Source organism: Lactuca virosa, chromosome 4 (assembly GCF_052849685.1).
Source record: "Lactuca virosa cultivar CGN04683 chromosome 4, Lactuca_virosa_CGN04683_v6, whole genome shotgun sequence".
Taxonomy (NCBI): Eukaryota; Viridiplantae; Streptophyta; class Magnoliopsida; order Asterales; family Asteraceae; genus Lactuca; species Lactuca virosa.
The window spans coordinates 285829097-285847920 of record NC_136429.1 but is presented as its reverse complement, the minus strand read 5'-3'; the positions used below and the strand labels follow the sequence as shown (position 1 = coordinate 285847920).

Here is an 18824-nt window from a genome sequence, read left to right as displayed (position 1 = left end):
CACTGCATTTCTCTGCACTCGCCATTGTGGTGGTAGTTGCATTTGTTACATTTTGATAACGTTCCTGAGTATGGTCTGGTAGTAGTTTTCGAAGATGTAGCTGGGGCAACTGCAACTTGAGCGGTAGCAGCGTGGACTGCTATGGTTTGCTGCTTTTTAAAGGATCCATGGTTCTGTCGTCCCTTTCATTTATTGTCCCCATTTTTCTTGTTATTCCCTTCCTTCTTGGCCTCCGTCTCAGCAGTCTTGGCACCTTTCTTGTTGCCGTGATCATAAAGCTTCTGAGCTAGCCGCTTTGCACTATCAAAAGTCTTAGGGTTTGCTGCACTCACGTTTCCTTGGATTGGGGAAGTTAATCCCCAAATGAACCACTCAATCTTCTTTCCCTCCGAAGTGATCATACCCGGGCACAGAAGGGCTAGTTCACTAAATCTTGAGATGTACGCCTCGATGTCTGAGTTTTGCACGGTGAGGTTCCATAACCCTTGTTCTAGTTTATGCACTTCCCCACGGGGAGAGTATTATGCCATTAACATCTCCTTAAATTATCCCCAAGGCATAGCGTTTGCAACCGGCAAACTCATGGCCTTCACATGACCATTCCACCAGGATCGGGCTTGGTCAACAAATGTGCAAGCTGTGAACTTCACCCTGCTTTCTTTCGGACATTCGCAGATTTCAAAGACAAACTCGGTCTTTTCAATCCAGGGCTTCAAGGCTATCACACCACCAGTTCTATTGAACGTTTAAGGTTTTGCATTTGAGAAATCTTTGTAGGTGCAGACTTTTGTAGGCCCTTGGTTCATTCCTTGGTTTGAGCTTCCAGTTCCTTGACCATTACCGCCACCGTTGTTTCCATTATGAATATGTGCCAATGCTGCGGTGACCGCAGCCAATACTGTGCCTGGAATGCAGAAGAGTTTACCTCCGGCAGAGGCGGTGGTGGCGGTTGCGTGTTGTTGTTTCTACGAATGTATCTTCGAGGCATCTTCTGTCATGGAACAGAAAGATGGTGAGTACATAGTGGTTAGTGGTTTCGAGTTCCTTTGGCATATAGCGGTTTCGGTGGTGCGGTTGTGCATATGAGTGAATTCATACAAATATCAAGAAAATAGAACACATAACAGATAACAACATCACAAATAAAACATAGAACTATTTTATTGATGATAAACTTTGTAGAACAATGCGTGAAAATTCACCTTGGAAGACGTACAGTACATAGGGAAAATAAAATCAGTCAGCATAACGACTCTATGAGTAGTGTAGTCGCTTAATCATAGAGTCGATCCTATATACAATAGTACATGATAATAGAGGGGTGTGCTATCGATAGGGGTGGTGATACTCAGATGCCGAAGTGACGCACCAGAAGCTCGGCCAATTCACTCATCTCACGAGTGATCTCATCCTCCTTTTGCTCCGCTCGCACTGCCCTAGCTTCGGCCGCAAAGAGGTGTTGCTTTAGGTTGGCTACTTCTTCCTCTAGAGAGCGTATACGGTCCGTAGTGCTCTCCTGCACCGTGTGCTGGTCTGGTAGGGTCTCCAAAAGGTGGGGTTCACTAGGGGTTTCCCTAATGTCTTCTCCTTTATCTGACTCCTCGTCATATTCGCTATCCTCATAGTCCAGTTCCATATACTCTTTGGGTCTCGCTTCTGGATTTTCTTCTTGAACCATTTCTGGTCCTCCTTCAATCCATCCATTGGCCACCAAGGCCTGGTAGTAGACGTCGCCTTGGGGAATTTCAGCAATGGTGCCTGTACGAACATGGAGGCGTGATAAGTGTGTAGAAAGTGTAAGTGTGACGGTTATATGATATCCCAAATGCTCCTATAGTATTTTAATTTGTTTATGTTTGAGTTCCCTAAAACTTTTTTTTGTTGTTGTTGGATTTAGGGTTGGTAAGTTTCTAGATTCATTGCCCATCACGATCACTCCCAGGCACATGTTGGTCGTATTTTGAATAAATATAACTGATCAGGCTATATTTACCCCGAATATGACTACATAACTGCCCAGGTTTAACCGCGATGTCCAATTCCTCCAAAGACGTTTAGTTCTTCTTATTGTAATAATGCACACATAGGTATGTATTTTATTTTGTTCAGAGTATTTTAGTCCCAATGTATTTATAGTTGCATATCTTGTATGATTAGATATGCCAGTTCACTATAAACATTGCTCTGATACCAATCTGTCACACCCTCGAACCAGACGGCGGAAACGTCCGGGGGTTGGGTGACTTCATCTTGTAATATCATCACAGTGTATATAATTGAATCCAAGGCAACATCATCATCACACATAAAATATAACAACCATCATAGTTTACATCAGTGTGTTGGTTTACATTCCAAATGTCAATGCATGATGATACAAAATACACAAAAATTCACGTGTTCTTGATGTCCAACCTGCTTAACGATTCCCTGAGAATATAAGTTATTTTGAAAACGGTCAACATATATAATGTTGGTGAGTTTATAAGCATGTTTATAAGAAAAGTTTGGTATAATTGGTAAACTCCAGAAAATCTGACATTTTCTGCAAAATTTATTTGAGCGTTTTTGTTTCAAATCTTGTATTATAACATGAGTGTTCATATTTTGGAAATGTATAAAGAAAGAGTTCCCAAAATTACTATATTTTCTGTTGTAAGTAAAATGTAAGGTATCGTGTTTGTTTCCTAGAAAATACGATATTTTCTGTCTGTAAAAGAGATGTAGTCTTTAAACCATAAGACTCGAATGTTATAGAATGAATAGCTCGTACGTGTATCAAAAGTATAGTATATGTATTCTGTAAATTTATCGTGTTGTTAAACTCTATGTGAGTCGTTATAACCATGCTTGTTATGACTGATCTGCCTGTCATGATGTTTTCAGGCATCGGCTTGTTTAAGGTAAGACATTTGTCACCCTAGACTGGCCTAGTCTAGCTGTATTGAACAGCTCAGGTGCGGGGCTGTCAACCCCGTATAGATTTATTCATAAACTCTCGCTCCCCCTCCAGGAGACTCTGGTTCTAACTACAGGGCTTAAGGTTGTACACTAGGTAGGTACGGATGAAAACACGTCTCACAAGAACCTTAACAGAATTTACGCGAACAGTGTATCACATTGTTTACCGTTTTAAAATAATGTTTCGAGTGTGCATTTGATTAGAAAACATTGGTGATGGAAATACCATTTGTTTTTATCAAAGTGTCGAGTATTGTTTATTATTGGCCCAAATTAACATAAAATGTGTCGTGGGGCCCAATAAGAAAACCAATGGGCCTATAAGGCCCAAATAACATGTAATGAGAACACAGGGCCCAATAAACATGAAATGAATATATGAGGCCCATCAAACGTGTAAATGGGTTAATAAGGCCCAATAAACATGTAATAAGTATATAAGGCCCAATTAAAATGAAAATGACGTAATTAACCTGTTTGTTATTGAAATGCTTATTTTGGTTCCATTATTTACCAAATGGCATTAAAGGACCCATTTTTAGTAAAAATGTCATTATTGGCCCATTAAGCCGAGAATTACATTATTAGTCCATTTTTGAATAAAATGACACTTTAGGCCCATTAAGATCGAAAGTTTACATTTAAGGGCCCATTTTGAATAAAATGACATTTTTCGCCCACTTTTGTTAGAAATAACATTTTCGACCCAATTTTAATGGAAATGATAATTTTGGCCCAAATATATTGGAAATAACATTTTCAGCCCAAATTTAATGGAAATTATATTTTAAGTCCATAAAGGCCAAAATTTACGTTTTAGGCCCATGAAAATCATGATTTTCTAATTAAGGCCCATTTTTATGAAAATTGACCATTTTAGCCCATTAAAACCATGAAGGCCCAAATAGAAGCCCATTTTGTGAAAATTAACACTTTTGGCCCCTTTAAAACCATGAAAATCATAACGATCAATTTTTATTTAAAAATGACTCTTTTGGTCCTCTCAAAATCGTGAGTTAACATAAAGACTTCACTTGTTGTTTATTTGTCAAATTTGGCCCCTTTTACGGTTTTATTTAGTTTCCTAGTATTCCTTAACATGTTTAATCCTTTCAACTTCATAGTAAGTTTCATAAAGTGATTTAGTTTCCAAACATCACCAAGTTTTAGTAGATATTTCGAGTTTGGTGAAGGTTTAACATGTTTTCAAAGCATAATCACAGCATATAACATGAAAACACACACATACATGCATAAATACTTAGATCTAAAACAAAAGCAACTTGTATTCTCCTCCTAAAACATATTAAAACCTAAAACAAGGGGGTACGAACTCACCTTGGGTGATGGATTCGGTTTTTATGAGGAAATGAAAAGGAATGGAGGTGTTTTTAGTCTAGCTTGCTCCTTTGATGAGATTTTCGGACTTAGGAAGTTCTAAGAAGCAAGAAGAACGAAATGGAGTGTTTATGAGTGATAAGTTCAACATAAAAATGAAGTTAAACTTCTTGAATAGAAGTAGCTTACCAAGAATGAATGAACTTTGAGGAAGTATCCTTGAACACACACACAAGCACACACGAATTTTGAAGAGGAAGAATGAATGAGTTCTTTGTAGCTTTAGAGAGAAATGGGAGTTTGAATTTGAGATGAAATATGGGTGAGGGAGAAGGGTTTCGGCCGAGACTTTTAAAAACGAAAGAGATAGATTAGTTTTGGGTATTACATGGAGGATTAGGAGACTTAACTTGGAAATATGTGATGCAAATGGCATGGATTTCCAGTAAGTAATAGTGATGTGTCAAGTTGTTATCTCATTCTTATTATTATTATTATTATTATTTTTATCAAAAATCGAGGATGAGAGAGAAGGAAAGAAAAGAATAAGTGTTGGGCTTGAATAGTATAGCAACCTAAAATGTATAGCCCAATAAGAAATATTCGGCCCATTGGGCCCACATACTAGTTCTCGGCCCCTAGAGATGAGTTGAATGGTTTTTGGCTCAATAAGGCCCATGAAGAGTTTTGTGGCCCAATCATAAATTTTTAATGACTTTCAGCCCAACTAAGGCCCAAATGTGGTTCTTAACCCAAATGAATCAAGATGAGGGTTTATTGGTCCATTAGGCCCAATAAGAGGATCCTGATCCAATAAAAGTTCGAACTGGGAAAATTAGGGTAACAACCCAATGTTGAGTGAATATAGTGCATTGATTTAGGTTTAGGGTTTCACATGTGAGTTTTGATTGCGAATAATAGTTTTTGAATGAGTAACATGTATAACATTAAACTTGGAGTTACAAGATACATCAAGAGTTGATCACATCTGAACAGAATTTCCTAACGCAAAATGCCAGTTGCGACAGATACTTGTTTCGTATCTTATATTATATTATCAATGTATTACATTTCATTTAAATTCAAGCATTTTACAGTACTTTTGAGATGTCAAAAATTTCGCCATTATATTAGTTACAACAAATCTTCATATTTTGATAATGTTGATTTTTGCAATCTTGCTATTGTTTAGTTAGGGATTAGTTTATACATATCATGTTTTGGTTAGTGAATAATATAATATTGTTCTCCAGGTGACCTTTATTATTTTAATCATATTTGGTTGTAAATACATTAAGTTTTATATGTCATTGTTTGTGTGAACTATATGTTCAACCTAAGGTAGACACGGTTTTACAAATATTTCATGTTGACAATAAACTATATTTATGACTTGTTTATTTATTTTTAGAGTAAATTAACTTACACAATATATGACCAAAATGAACTCTTTTGTGAAAATTAATTTACAAAGAACTTAAATGCTCTATGTTTTTGGTGTTCATTATTGCGGATATTAATCAACCCAAAGTTAGGTTGATATTTGGCCGGATAAAAGCATATATAATAATAAACATTCAACATTTTTTAGGTTACATGTTATTAACAAGTTAACCCAAAGAGACGTGTTAAAAGTATGTTTATTTATAGCAAGATTAACATTGATAATATTTCCTGAGTCTGGGTTAAAACTGTAAATTTGGAGAAGGTTAATTGTGAGAATGGTGTAAGGTTTTGTGGTTTTGGGTGTATTGTGTATTATTTTATTTATTGCAGGGACTACGACTCACTTTTTGCTAACTTAGAGAACAACTGGGTCTTCAAGGATGGGTTTGGGTCGGTTAAAATCCAGTTTTGATCCATGGATATTACCCGAAGTATATATTTGTTGTTCCAGCTGTTTTGGAGTGATTCAGATCTATTTTATCACACACATACGCTTGAGTCTTCCTGGTTCTCTCGTCTTCTTCTTCATATTAGGGTTTTGGTCAGTTTAGGGTTTGCTCTGTTCTTGTTGATTTGTTTTGTAAAGTCTTAAATTTGTTAATTTCTTCTTATATACGTTTGAGTGTGAGTATTTGTGTAGTGAGGTTTCAGTTGTAAGTTCTTGAAAACCAACTAGATCTTATTTTCAGTCAATAAAAGATCTATTGATGTTGTGATTAGATGTGTTGTTTACATTTTTGACATGGTATCAAAGCGGGTTTACTCATGTGTCGTGTTTGTTTTTTATCTCGATTTTTTTTTTAGTTAGGGTTTCTCGATTTGTTTTTCGAGTTAGGGTTTCTCGATCTGTTTTTTGATTATTGAAGCTTTCTTTAAGCTTCCTTGGGAGTTTTTTGTTTTTGTTCTGATCATCTGTTAATCTGTTTACTCGTGTTGGGTTGTTTAAACTATCTCAGACATCATCGCTCTTAATAGTAAACGATCGCTTGGTTATAAACGTTAGATCTAACTATTTTGTTCTTCTAACGGCCAACGTTAAGCGACGGTCAATGTTGACATCGCAAATGGTGTAATCTGAGTAGTTTAGCAGTTTCCTGACACACTTTTTCTTTCCTTGTTTGTTCAGGTTCATTTCTTGGGTGTTTCTGTATTCTTGTTGTTGATTTTTTGTGTTGATTGTGACTCTTACAATTTTTTGATAACGAGATTGTGGTCTTGTGGTTATATTAGCTTGTGTACCCCAAGAAAGGTGGTCATAATCTGGTTTAGTATAATCACTGTTTTTTTTAAGAGAACACAGTTTTGTTATTATATAAGTTGTAACAGTCATGGTTGGGGAAACACCTTCTGTATCTGGCTCTAAGAGTCCACATCATTATGATTTTGATGATCCATTGTTCTTACATCCTTCTGATAATGGTGTAGTGTCAATTATTAATTTTAAATTGATTGGTACTGAGAAGTTTAGGATTTGGAAGATATCCATGACTAGAGCTTTGAAAGGTAAGAATAAGTTAGGTTTTGGTGATAAAACTTTTCTTAAACCTAGTCAGGATGAAACTAAGATTCGTAAATGGGAATGTGTTAATGTTGTGGTTTGTTCTTCGATTCTTGGTTCAATTTCTGAGTCTTTATATGCTAATCATGATTGTAATGATATTGCTTCTTATATTTGGTCTGAACTAAGTGAAACATATTATAAGGCTGATGGTTCTGTTGTCTTTAGTATACATCAAAAAATAATTACTCAAAGTGGTTTATTAGTCTCTGAGTATTACAGTAAGCTTGATGCTTTGTAGAAAGAGTTTGATGGGTTAGTTAATTTGAAAGAATGTACATCTGAAGCCTCAGCTGATTTTGTTAATCACTCAAAATTAATGAAGTTGATGCAGTTTTTATCTGGTTTAGATGATACATTCAGTCAGGTTAAAAGTCACATCTTGTTAATGGAACCTCTCCCTAATGTAAAAACTGCTTTTTCAATTGTATCTCATGAGGAATCACATCAAAAAGGAGGTTCCATTTCTCAGTCCTCCACTAAGTCTCAAGCTACTGCTTTTGTTGGTAAATTCAATGATCAGAAACGTAATAAGTTTCATGGAAATTCTAATCATCTGTGCAAAAACTATGGTTTTAAGGGATATACTATTGAAATATGTTAAAAACTCATTGGTTTTCCAAAAGATTTTAAATTTAAAAATGAGTCTCAGAATATTAATAAGACATTTCCTTCTAATAATTCTATCTCTTCTGATGTTAGTGGTTCTTCTGATTCTGATGTTAAAACTAACAATTCTTCTGAAATTTTTTTTCTCACAAGTGAGCAATATACCAAGTTTCTTAGTCTCATTAATGAGAAACCTTCAACAAGTGAAGTATATGCAAATATCGCAGGTATTTGTTGTAACTCTTCTGTGTCTATTAATAGGAAGTGGACTGTTGATTCTAGTGCTAATCATCATATGACCAAAAATGATTTTAAGTTAGATAACATAGTTGATGTTTCTAAACTTGATCTTAGAGTAGATCACCCTAATGGATCTTCTGGTAGGATCAACAAAATTGGCAATATCAGATTGTCTGAGTCATTTGTTTTATCTGATGTTTTTGTTGTTCCTGAGTTCAATGTTAACTTGCTTTCTGTTCATAAACTTTGTAAGGATAATAAATGTCAACTTGTTTTTGATGAATTTAAATGTGTTGTTTAGGATTCACAGTCCAAGGTGATTGTGGGGACTGGTAGTGAATCAGGAGGGTTGTATGATCTTGAAGACTCTTATTCTTCAGGTAATATGACCTCTTTAAGTAAGGTTAATGGTTATGTTTCAAAAATTACTTGCCATAATAGATTGGGTCATCCTGCTATCCAGTCTTTAAATTCTCTTATGGATGTTCTCTCCTTTGGGTCTGAGTCTCTTCCTCCTTGTGTTGTTTGTCACAAAGCTAAGCAGTCTAGGAACTCTTTCCATTTAAGTGAACATAAGAGTGTTTCTTTAGGTGGTTTAGTACATATGGATGTTTGGGGTCCTTATAGGGTTGCTGCTGCTGATGGTTTCAAATGTTTCTTAATTATTGTGGTTGATTTCACCAGAGGTGTATGGGTTTATTTTTTAAAGTCCAAAACTGAAGTTTTTTATTGTTTTCTGTGTTTTATAATTTCTTGAAGAATCATTTTAATTCAAGTAATAAGATTGTTAGATCATATAATGGTATTGAGTTTGTTAATTCTCAATTTAAAGATTTTTTTGATAAAAATGGTATCTCTCATCAAAATACTTGTACTTATACTCCACAACAAAATGATGTTGTGGAGAGAAAACATAGACATCTTTTGAATGTAGCTAGATATCTTTTGTTTCATCTAGTTTACCTCTTAATTTCTGGGGTGAATCTATTTTAACTGTTGCTTTTTTTAATAAATAGACTTCCTAATGCAGTTTTGAAAGGGAAGTGCCCTTCTGAAATAATTTACAAATGTTTGGCGAAATTTGAAAATTTAAGAGTGTTTGGATGCTTATGTTTTTTTGTTAAGCAAAATTTGTCAGATAAGTTTGTTGAAAGGTCTGAAAAATGTGTTCTTATTGGTTATTCTAATGAAAAGAAAGGATATAACTTGTATAGTCTTGATAATTCTTCTGTTTTCTTTTCCAGGGATGTAATGTTCTACGAGGATGTTTTTCCTTTTAAAATTTTGAAGGATTTAATTGATGGACCGATTTATAAGATATTCACTTACATTTTGTGGGTTGAGTTCCCGGTTTGACTCAAAATCCTCTATATCCCTTCCATCTCTCACTTTAGGGTATATCTCCATCTATATATACATTTTTTTTAATAGCTTAGAAAATATCAGTAGAAAAAAGCGCCAACTCTAACAAGAGTCTAGAGCATACAAACAACGAGAGAGAAAATTACATCAATTTTTCTATAGGCAGGTTTCTACCGTATTTGAATCTAACTTTAAACCACAAGAAGCTATTGTTAATGCCATCTGAGACTAGAAAATATGTAACGCCCTGTCCCGAATCGTTTCCTATTTCGGGGTGGTGACCAGAGATCAGGTATTATCAGGCTTAGGATCTCTGAGGAAATGAGATATGGACCCATTTGGATGTGGGTGGCGTAATTTAGATGATCCGAGTGTTCGGTTGTGTTTTGGAGTCAAGGGGTATTTTGGTAAAGTGTCAGCTCGGGCTTTTATGGAAATTGGATTTTTGTTCGGAAAATGTTAAGGCAACTATGAGTTAATATAAGCGTAGAGCTTCTCGTTACCTTTTCATGGATATAAGGATTGTCGAAATCGGGTTTATTATGAAGAAGTTATGGCCTTCAGATGAATTTAGGGTTTAAGGAAAACCCTAGTACACAGGGCGTACATAGGGAGTACGCAGGGCATACTAGTGCGAGGTCAAGTACGCGGGGCGTATACTGGTGTACGATGAGCGTACTAAGTAGACTTGGCCGCAGATGCTAGGCCTCGTACGTTGGGCGTACGAGGGTTACGCTCGGCGTACGAGGAGTTTTAGAAACCCTAATTTAAGTGTGTTGCACCCTATATAAAGACCATAAATATCTAGGGTTGGCCTCTTTACCAGCCTTCATGCCTCCTAAACCCTAAAACCGACCTTTTAGTCTCCATTGTTGTGTTTTTGAACTCTTGAGAAGAAGTTGGTGCTCATTTTGCTCATTTTGAAGAGATTGAAGAAGGTGGAAGGTTCATAGCTTGGTGGGAAACTTAGAGATCCGGAATCATCACTCATCTTGCAAGTATTTTGAGGTATCAAGTTCATACCTTGTCTTTTGAATGCTTAGATCTCTTTATGTATTGATTTTCATGCTTTTGGGGTCCCTTTTTGGGTTGGTTGATGAGTTAAGACGTTGAAGGGCTTATTCTTTTAGATATGAGCTTGTTATAAGGTTCTTAATCATAAAGGTGCTAGCTTTATGAGGTCTATGGTCACATGCATGCATTAAGTCACCTAATAAGTCCTTTTGAGCTTTAAGAGCTTCATTTAGCCATGCATGAACGTAAAGTTAGCAACTTTACGTGATTATCCAGCTCAAGGAAGTCAGATCCACGTTTTGGAACAATGTCTTAACGAGTTAAGGAGTAAAAATGAGATTTGGCTGAATGGGTGAGTATGTTGGACATACAAGCTTGTATGCGCTGCGTATGAACTTGATACCTCAAAATACTTGCAAGATTGGACTTCAGTACGCCCCATGTACTGAAGTCCATGGGGCGTACAAGCTTGTGTGTAAGCTTAGCGTACAGCTGAGTACGCCCCATGTACTCAGCAGGATTGGACTTCAGTGTTTGGGCTTCGGTTTGGGCCATGTTTTGGGCTTAGTTGTTTTGGGCCATCAGGTTTTGGGCTGGAAAATTGGGCCATGAATTGGGCCTTGGGTGGCTAATTAGGATTTAGGCCTTTTGGATTGTGAGTTTGGGCCTTAGTCTTGGACCAAACTAGGTAAGGGGTCAAAGAGGAGGGGCAGCGATTGGAGTGTAATTTAGGATGGGCTATCATGGAGGCATTAGTCCATATATCAAGACAATTGGCTGAAAGGAGAAATCGGTGTAGCTGGCTGAATTTAGCACCATCAGGGTTCATCCACGTGAAACTTCTATTGTCGAGATTAACATTGACAACGCCTAGCTCATCGATAAAATTATTAAAATTATGAGCACCCGAGGCGGAGAAAACTGGCCCACTTCGCTCTTCGGTGGATCAAACCTCGTTGAAATCACCACATACCACCCACATACATTGTGGTTCCCTTGAAATCAGATCTGAGAAGAAATTCCAAAGTTCTGATATGTTACTCTCCTCTTGAGGTGCATACACTTTGATAACCCAATATCATGTTTATTGCATTTCCAATGACCTTTAACAATGACAAGATGTATGTTTGTATCTGTGTATCTGTGTCTTCGATCTCCACCGCATAACATGTGATGCGGAGCAGATGAAAAGATACACGCAATACACACTAGTTCGTTGATGGGTATGCTGAAGGATTTAGAAAGAGTTCTTGAGATCAACTGGAAAACTTATCCCAGTCTTCAGATCCGAAGATCTCAATGGAACAAGGTATATAATCCTTCTTTAATGTTTCAGTTTTCTTTTAGTAGATTCGAGAATAAAGATCTAAAGTTTAAACTTCCGTAATTTATGTTTTGGTTATGAAAATAACCAACACATATACATTTATAACCCTATGCAGAAAGTGTATATGTGAAGGTTGTAATTTCTACAAGTATAGTCTCTCTCTAGTTTGCATGTGGATTAACATGATTACTCTTATCTTGTGAACCAAGTTAATACTTGTGTTCTTATTTTTTATCTGCATCTTTATTGTGTGTGTTTATTGGATCTTATTCCTAACACGGTACATGTGGATTTGTGATCCCATACTGGCATGTAATTAGTAATTTGTAAGTTGTAATTTGTAACTTGTATGTCCCCACTATGATCTTCCTACTTCCAATTAAATCATTGTCGTTAAAAGAATACCTAGAAATCAAGTCAAATATGTGCATATGTCGTTAGATTTAGAGCATTAAAACTTGTAAAGTCGATAATATATATATATATATATATATATATATATATATATATATATATATATATATATATATATATATATATATATATTACCCATAAAATGTACTAAACGAAATTACCTCAATAATGATCTACATTAACTAATAGATGCACACATCAGTTCAGTTTGATTGTCCATATTTAAAACTTCCGTCAGATCACCCTTGGAGGCATTGTCTGTGCAAATTAACATGATGGATGTGGTTTCTCAAGAATTTCTACAAAATGAATACAAACAAAACGCTTATATATTACTGAGCAAATTAATAACTAAGAAGAAGCGCACCTTACAACAAATTTTGCATGCAAGCGAACTTTAATCGATGATGTTGAATTCATGATTTATTATATCTTATGCTGGTAAAATGTCCCTATTATATACAAATAGAAAGTAAATACAGCAAACCTACCACAACACACTATGCCCACCAATTAATATACGCCAACCGCCACCTAATTATGTCAACCAAAACCTTCCAATTTATTGCGTCTCTTGTTTTTTCATCTTCTTCTTAGTGCAATCAAATGTGTGTTTGATTGATCAACTCTTCACCTATCTTATGGTGTTCGCTTTAGATACTTGAAGTAAGGAGCAGGTTGGATAAGCCATGGAACACTATGACAAGATTTATTTGGTTGTGTCTGGAGTCATCTCATGGACAAGTGCATTCTTGTTAATAAGAAAGATTTTCCCGAAAAGGTCTTTTGATTTCTGTAACCGTATAGTTTCGACGATTCATGCTTTGTTTGCGGTTGTCTTGTCTTCTATGTCTGTTCAAGACTGGAGATGCCCAGTTTGTCCCTTGGCCTCAAACTCATCCCCTGTTCAGGTTTTGAAAACTATTTAATTTGTTGCAATTTCGCTATCTATGTTAAAAATCTTTAACATATAGTAATGTGTTTTCTTGAATATTATGTGCAGATGAGAGCTCTATCAGTCAGTCTTGCTTATTTAATCTATGATTTAGTATGTTGTTTGTTTGATAAGAATATAAAAATAGATAATTCTGTTCATCATCTAGTTAGCATTGTTGGAGTTGTAGCAGGCCTTGCTTATGAGAAGGTACCCTTTTGCTTTTGTTTAACTTGTTATGTTTATTTTTTCTTGAATTGAATCGGGGTTTTGATATTTTAGAAAGTTTTCATAAATTATCTGCAGTGTGGTTCAGAAATGATGGTTACAATGTGGATCACTGAAATCTCGAGTCCATTTCTCCATTTAAGAGAGATTCTCAAAGAGCTTGGTTATAAGGATACCGATATCAATTTAGCAGCTGATGTTAGTTCCTTGCCTTTCCTCAAGTCAACGAATTTTTTTGAAAAATAGTACTATATTCGTATTATAAAAATCAAAGTATTTCCTTTTTATTAAAGTTTTCAAGGAATCTTGAAATATTCTAAATTTGCTGACGTGTTCCAATAATAGCCGTTAATTCCATATCTTTGTTGAATTTACAGGTTTCATTCGCAGTGATTTTCTCAATTGCAAGGATGTGTGTTGGACCATATCTATGCTATGTTACACTATCTGCCGATAATCCTATTCTCATCAAGGTATAATCTCATTACACATTTTGAAAGACTTTTATGATCTTACGTACGCATTATTGACTTGTGTCCTTAAAAACCTTAAAGTGAATGATGCTAATGTCAAATACCTGTAGGCAATGGCCTTGGGACTTCAGTTAGTAAGTGCTTTCTGGTTCTTCAAGATTGCAAGGATGGTGAAATATAAATTCATCAAGAGATCCGCATCCAAAACCAAAAGCAGTTAGCTCTATCCCCATTTATGTATAACAATTCATTCAAGATCTTTACTTTTCTTGAATATATATCATAAATATCAAATTTCAAATATAATTATTTAATTTCCGCTGGATACCCGTAATTGACTTAGATCAACGAGGTGGCATGCCTAAAGGACTTTCAATGAATTAAACTTTACCATTGTGGTATCCAATGTTGGCATTCAATATAATAGACATATAGTTCGATAGCCATTGAACTCTTCAATTCGAAAATGAAACATTTTAATCATTAAAAATATGTTCTATTAAACCTTGTGGAGAGTTTGTATGATTTTTTTTTTGCAAAGTTGTATGGAGAGTAGAATGATGATGTGTCAATTAAGTAAACTCTAATAAGTTCATTGCATTGGGACCACTAAATAGATATGATTCTAACAACTTACAAGAAGCCATATATCAGTTCATTAGAATCTAGGGCTTCAAGCATTACAAGAAAATAAGCAACTTACATAAACCCATATCATACAGCTCATGAATTCATACTACGAATAGTTATATAGATATAAATCATATAATTAGTTGGGCATTCGGCAGTTCTTCCTCACTTCGCCCTGATAACCAGTGAGTGGATTAATGTTTCCCATTTTAACCATAGATCTAGCAAACTGGTCAAAGAAGAGAGCATAATCCTCCGCATATGCCTTCACCAGAAGCATAGTTTCTTCAACATTTCCAGCCAGAAGCACTTGATCGGAAGTTAGAAGTCCTTTTCCAAACATAATGAGCTTAAAATATGTATTATCAAATGTTGAAGGAGATGCAAAATCTAGAGGAGAAATGTTGTTATCACCGCCAGTTTTTGGGCAAACTGTTTTCAAACCATTGGAGTAGGTTATCTCTAGGGTTGAATCTGGTTGATCGTTTCCATCTTGATTGTATAGCCTTTGCTTAAATGCACTGCATCTAGCCATTCCTATGGTATGGGCTCCTTCAAGAAATAGAATCAAAATCAAAAAACCAAACGAAGAAAACAACTCAAATACACAATCCAGAAATCATTTCTTCCCCCACCAAATCAAACAAGTTCGAGAATATATTGAAAGATAAGTCTTGATTTAAGCATATAACAACCAACAAGAAACTAAAGAAATGTTTCGATCAATAACTATTTCCGTTTTTTTACTAACCAGAAAGCGAGACCAGGTCAACTTCATTAAGCCCTTGTCGCCGGAAAAGTTTTATAAGGTTTTGAATGGTGGAGTTTGGTGGAGGAAGGTTCTTGTTTGAGGCACTGAGACTTGCTTGTGTTGCATCCCTCCTTCCTAACGGGAGTTCCCAGTTAGGTCCACCACTCTGCATTGTTTTATAAGAAAATCTTGGTTAGTGAATGGGGAATAATTCAAAACAACAAGAACTATATGAAGATTTGAATGCTTACTAAAACAGTGGAACCTCGAGCAGCAAGGGCAAGAATGTCAGCACAAGAAACTGTCTGAGGACATGCTTCTTCCAGTTTAGACTTGATCTCATCGATCACTTCGAATCCTCTAATTGAATTGCTATTAGGCCCAGAGTTTTTTTCGCTTGCAAACATTACATTATCATCCAACAAGACAGACGCATCACATCCCTGTTAAAAGACAGGTATAGCAAATCAATTTCAATTATAAAACACAAAGGACTTGCAACATTTGAGTTTAAAATTCAATTTACGCTAATGTATCATGAAGCATCAAGAAAAAGGTTACATAATTAGTGGATTACCTGAACAAAGCAGTCATGGAAGTGAAGTCTTAGTAAAGAAGCAGCCATTCTTGGCTCTTTTGCAATGACCCTCTCAAGAACGGACATGACAATGTCATTAGCTTGAGGACATGAGAAACTGTAGAATTCGGGGAAAAGACCAGGATACCCTTGGCCATTGCCAAAAGACCCATCACCGTCCCCACCAGCTCCACCACCCCATCCAAAGCTGAACCCTGGAAAAGCGAAGCATACAATCGAGGATGAGAGGATAGCCATTAATACAGTAAAGGTAGTGTAGAGAAGAGAAGCCATGAATGAACTAAAAGGGTTTTCTTTGAGAAATGATTGCATGTTGGAAACTGAAATCAGTGTTCTTATAAAGAGAGATCTCAAGAATGATTAACCAACCACCACTCTTACCAAACCCTCCAGGATTAGCTAGGTATTTGCCACTAATAGGTTGCTATGACCATTTCAAAATACATACTTGCATGATATATCCTTTCAGAAATTTGCAGTGGGTATAGAAGATCATATTGAAGTTTAAAGATAAGTTCTACAGGACGCGTTAGGTTTGATGTCACATGTTCAGAAGAAAATGGTTGAACGAATCGGTTGGAACGTGATACGTAATACCAAGAGAAGAAAATATGGAGATTCGTCAAGATTGACATAGGACGAAAAGAAAATGTTATGGTTTTTGCAGAATATCTGGGATAATGGGAACAAGATTTTGTGATGTGGTTTTTACATAGTGGTTGTGATTTCAGTTTTACCTGCTCCAAAATCAAAATACGGATTCTAATATGTCATCTTTTGCATTAGAATTGATCAAATTTGACATAACTTGTTGGAATTGAGTATTAAACTTTGGCTTAATGCATCATGCACCTCAAGCTTTTTTGCCTTACATCGTATATCTTTTGGTTTGAATTACTCAAATTTGCATATGATTGTTGTGGAAAAGTAATGGTTAAAAGTCGACTATGTACATTTGCATAATGAATTAAAATAAGTAGAACTAAAAAAATATGTAAACTAAACCAGAAAATAACTTAGAATGGTGGTTATCTATTCGTTTTGTTCTTATTTTGGCAACTTCGTTTTCTTCTATACAAACGAATTTTTTAAAATGTTCACATATTACAGTTGTGTTTGGCTATCTTAGATTATAACTTACTTTGTTTATGCATGATTTTTTTGTGGCACACTAAAAAGGAAAAAATTATTTTAGGAGAGTAATTATCTATTTGTTTTGTTCATATTTAGACAACTATTTTTTTTTTGTATACAATTGAGTGATTGAGCATCAACCTAGTTAGGAATGTGCAATGTCATTTATGATGATCAAATATTTTTTTTTTGATAAACCAATTATTATCAATTATGAATTATCTTAATAATAGAGAAAAAAAATTGTTTATCCATTTGCTTATTTTGATACTTATTTTTCTTTTATTTCATACGTTTATGGCGATGAATAAATTCAATAACCAGAATGTGTCTTGTGGCGATATATCATCTATTATTTATCACAATATGAAGTATTTGTGTATTTTACAAGTATAACAATTTTGAGATAAAAACAATTTGAAAACATACAATGTTATTTAAATCATGATCATCTTGTCTTTATTCATCAATAATCTCATCACAATTTTGAGATAAGTAGGGAGTCAAACTTCCACTTCTAATTAAAATATTTGTAATCTTTAAATAGATGCTTAAATGTTATATCTTGATCATATTTTCGTAGCCATTTTTCGTATCAAATTTCATAACCATACTTTTGTAGCCATTTTTCCATCGTAGATTTCATAGCTTTATTTCGTAGCAAATCTCATAACTATTTTTCCGTAACAAATTTTGTAGCTATAGGAAAATTCAACAAAATCGAATTTATTCGTCATAATATATAAAATGCAATAAAAATAATTTTAAAAGTAAAATCAAATTTTAAAGATATATTACAAAGTTACTTATTCATTAAAATTGATTATTAGTTACAAATAATAACATTTGAAAACTTCTAACAAATTTGATGGTCGATCATGTATATAAAAAAAAGTCAACTAAATGTGAACAAAACAGATAGATAGTTACCTTCGTAAAATAGTTTTATTTTAAATTGACACGTGGATGTCACTTATACGCCAAGTCAATTGCAACCTTAGATAACCGGTCACAATGATAAAATTTGAATACTTTTAACAAGTTTCTTAGTCAATTTTATATATAAAATAAATTGTCAAAATATTAACGAAACAAATAGATATTTACCTTCGGCAGGGGCGGTTTTAGTAGATGTCCCGATGTGGCACCAACAACACCTATTTTTTCTGTCCGCAATGGAAAAAATTTCTATTTTTCGACTTTTATATCTATTTTTTGTACCAGCAACACCTATTTCAACTTCGCCAATACATACTATGTATTTCTGCGTCTGCCTCTGACCTTTAGAGTCATTTTCGCAAATTATAATTAGTTAAAAGAGTGTAAAATAAAAGAGGTTGACCACCGTATATAGATAGCTCAATGTATGGACGTAACTTACGCAAGCACTGTGTTTCTTGTTTTCTTTTACATGGTACGTAGTAAAAAGCATTGAAATATCTTAAGCAATATTGCAACTAAATTTTAAGTGTTTAGCCAACATATATAAGAATTCAGACGGACAGATTGTTTTTCATGAATAACAATTTAAGTTTATACCTTCACAAAAGCATTAACCTGGCCTCTATATATATATATATATATATATATATATATATATATATATATATATATATATATATATATATATATATATATATATATATATTATTGTTATTTTCTGTCAAGATTTTTCCCAAACATAGCTTTACAAAATATCGTAAAAAATTCAAATCTTTAGTTATGATATAAAACCAGGAAAAGGCCCGTGCATTGTACGGGTGAAAGTCCCAAAATCATAAAGAGGAAAAGTTTGTTCAAACTTTAG

The 18824-nt window shown here is 34.7% G+C and overlaps 3 protein-coding genes across 3 annotated transcripts; 2 read left to right on the top strand and 1 right to left on the bottom strand.

Annotated features, from left to right (window-relative positions):
* The first annotated feature begins 7073 nt into the window (after positions 1 to 7073).
* LOC145105948 (uncharacterized) lies at positions 7074 to 9508 on the top strand. Its single transcript, XM_079043005.1, has 7 exons — positions 7074 to 7463; positions 7545 to 7830; positions 7930 to 8139; positions 8233 to 8372; positions 8454 to 8846; positions 8912 to 9002; positions 9183 to 9508. Exons 1-7 carry the CDS (start codon positions 7074 to 7076, stop codon positions 9506 to 9508), a joined length of 1836 nt encoding a protein of 611 aa, XP_078899131.1.
* Positions 9509 to 12825: 3317 nt separating this feature from the next.
* On the top strand, positions 12826 to 14229 carry LOC145108358 (TRAM, LAG1 and CLN8 (TLC) lipid-sensing domain containing protein). Its single transcript, XM_079045380.1, has 5 exons — positions 12826 to 13180; positions 13273 to 13413; positions 13510 to 13629; positions 13809 to 13904; positions 14015 to 14229. Exons 1-5 carry the CDS (start codon positions 12959 to 12961, stop codon positions 14123 to 14125), a joined length of 690 nt encoding a protein of 229 aa, XP_078901506.1. The 5' UTR covers positions 12826 to 12958; the 3' UTR covers positions 14126 to 14229.
* Positions 14230 to 14481: 252 nt separating this feature from the next.
* LOC145108357 (peroxidase 9-like) lies at positions 14482 to 16538 on the bottom strand. Its single transcript, XM_079045379.1, has 4 exons — positions 15863 to 16538; positions 15537 to 15728; positions 15286 to 15451; positions 14482 to 15086 (listed from the first exon to the last, which is right to left on the bottom strand). Exons 1-4 carry the CDS (start codon positions 16193 to 16195, stop codon positions 14674 to 14676), a joined length of 1104 nt encoding a protein of 367 aa, XP_078901505.1. The 5' UTR covers positions 16196 to 16538; the 3' UTR covers positions 14482 to 14673.
* Positions 16539 to 18824: the final 2286 nt, after the last annotated feature.